Below are 2,126 nucleotides of genomic sequence, written 5' to 3' on the forward strand. Positions count from 1 at the left end.
AAGAAAAAGAAAAAGAAGCATACCATATGGTTTCACTCATAGAAGAAGCATAAAGATCCAGGGGGGAAATAATAATAATAATAATGAACAACTATATACCAGAGACATTTTACAGGGGTGGGTTGGGGAATGGCATCAAAAATGGGGGGGGAGGCGCGGTTTGTGCACTGGACTATGGTAATGGCACATGGGGGATTTGGTGATGGGAAGCCCAAGGGGATTACAACTGAGATGGAAAAAAGCACAAAATAATGTAAAAATAAACTATTATATTTTAAGAAACAGTTAAGTCTTTCCATCAAGAAAGAGGACACTTGACACTGACACAAAAACATCCTGGTTAGAGAGATCTCCGAACGGAATCCATACATTAGACCACAAGCCCAGACAGCTAACATAGAAATCATTAACTCCTTTCATGGGTCCATTTGAAATACTCTAATACATGTTGGATCATATAGTGACCTTTTGTAGTGAAAAAAGCCAGAAAGAAAAAGAAAAATGCTGGATGGTTTCACTTACAGCAGGAGTATAAGGGACCAGGAAAAAAAAAAAAGCAATTGGAATACAGAAAAAATGAAAAACAATGATCAGCCATAAACCAGAGACATTTTACGGGGGAGATAGGGGAATAGGATCAAAACTGGGGTAGGGTGGGAAGAGAGCCTGGGACTATGTGCTGGCACACAGCAGAAGTGGTGGTGGTAAATCCACAGGGATTACAACCAAAATGAATAAATGCACAAAATGAAGAATGACTTAAAAAATAAATAAGTTTTTGGGCCCTCCCTGGTGGCGCAGCGGGTTAAAGCACTGCACTAAGAAGCTTAAGCCACTTCCGCATGAGTCCGATCCCCGCCTGCCCGGAAGGTGACCACATGGCGCTGCAGACCTCTCGTGATCCGCCCGCTGCTCCCCTCAGCAGTGTACTTCGTTGATCTGCCTGTTCTGCTCCCCTCTCTGTCTCTGGTGAATCCTCTCACCCTCCGCATCTCTGGCCTGTACCCCAGTTCTGTATGAATAAATACATAAATCTTTAAATAAATAAATAAATAAGTTTTAAAAAAGTTATTTTTTTTTAGGATGTTTAGAATAGCTATACATTTCAAATACAATAAAACAAAACCCCTGGTGTGCAGCTCTGTGGCAACAGAAAAAGTGTGGGGCTTCAGCCTCTCTCTCAGGTTTCGGTACAGGCTGCAGGTGCCTGGGGACCAGTGTGCTGTTGCTGCACAGAAGTAGGTGGCTGAGTCCGCAGGATGGGTAGCTGTGATGTGCAGGAGGAACTCTTTTTTATCCTTGTTCATGAAGGCAATGAGTCTTTGAGCTTGTTTCTTTCGTTCAGTTGAAAGAATATATATAAGCATCTCTAGACTTTTTCCAGGCTCTTGTTTATACCAAATGAAGTAGCTGGAGGCCATGTCTGTGTAAGAGCAGTTGATAACAAAGGTGGCTCCTTCCTGGACACTCAGGAAAGATGGATCCTGCTTCACCTCTTCTCCTCTACTCATCACTGTGCAAAGAGAAAATTAGACCAGATCATCAAGCCGTCATTCTCTAAAGTTCCCTCTCTTTGTTGTTTTGTTACAGTCATATCAGGCAATCTGGCAAAGGCAGCTGTCCTCTGACTTCTACTTAGTATTTATTAGAACACCCTGGTCCCAAAGCTCTCAACTCACCATCCAACTGCAGCCATAAGAACAGGTACAGAGGGCCAAGAATTGTCTTCATTGTTCTCCCAACTGATACCTGCAATCTCTAGCTCCTCCTGCCAGGAGAGCTCTTTCTGCTACCAACTTATCTCTTCCTTTCCTCCAAACACAGTGGTTTCCTAAACTGCCTGCACAAGCATCCGTTTCTGTCTTAAGCCTGCTCTTACAGAGTCAACCAAAAGGAAACCTCCACCTATTTTGCATAAACAGACATGCTCTGCCAGCTTGTGTTCAGATCCCCCACTGATAGCCCAGCGCCCAAATGCTCCTTTCTCTTTCCTGTCTCTGTGGGAGACGCTGGCACACAAAACAGCACAATTGAAATGAATTTCCCCGGTGTGTCTCTAGTAGAAATGATGTGAATTAGCAGAAAGCAAGTATAGTGAAAATGTAGGGTTCAGAATTCCCTCTCAT

General features: G+C 43.3%; 1 gene segment (V, D, J or C); it reads right to left on the reverse strand.

The window, feature by feature from the left end:
- LOC101634356 overlaps positions 1-1,731 on the reverse strand; it is a 5,125-nt gene extending 3,394 nt beyond the window's left edge. The window contains 2 exon segments of the V gene segment in view: positions 1,127-1,513; positions 1,680-1,731. Of these exon segments, the coding sequence occupies positions 1,127-1,513; positions 1,680-1,731 (439 nt within the window).
- Between the last annotated feature and the right edge of the window lie 395 nt (positions 1,732-2,126).

The sequence above is a fragment of the Condylura cristata genome, unplaced genomic scaffold, assembly GCF_000260355.1.
Source record: "Condylura cristata isolate star-nosed mole 26May11 unplaced genomic scaffold, ConCri1.0 scaffold00045, whole genome shotgun sequence".
NCBI lineage: Eukaryota > Metazoa > Chordata > Mammalia > Eulipotyphla > Talpidae > Condylura > Condylura cristata.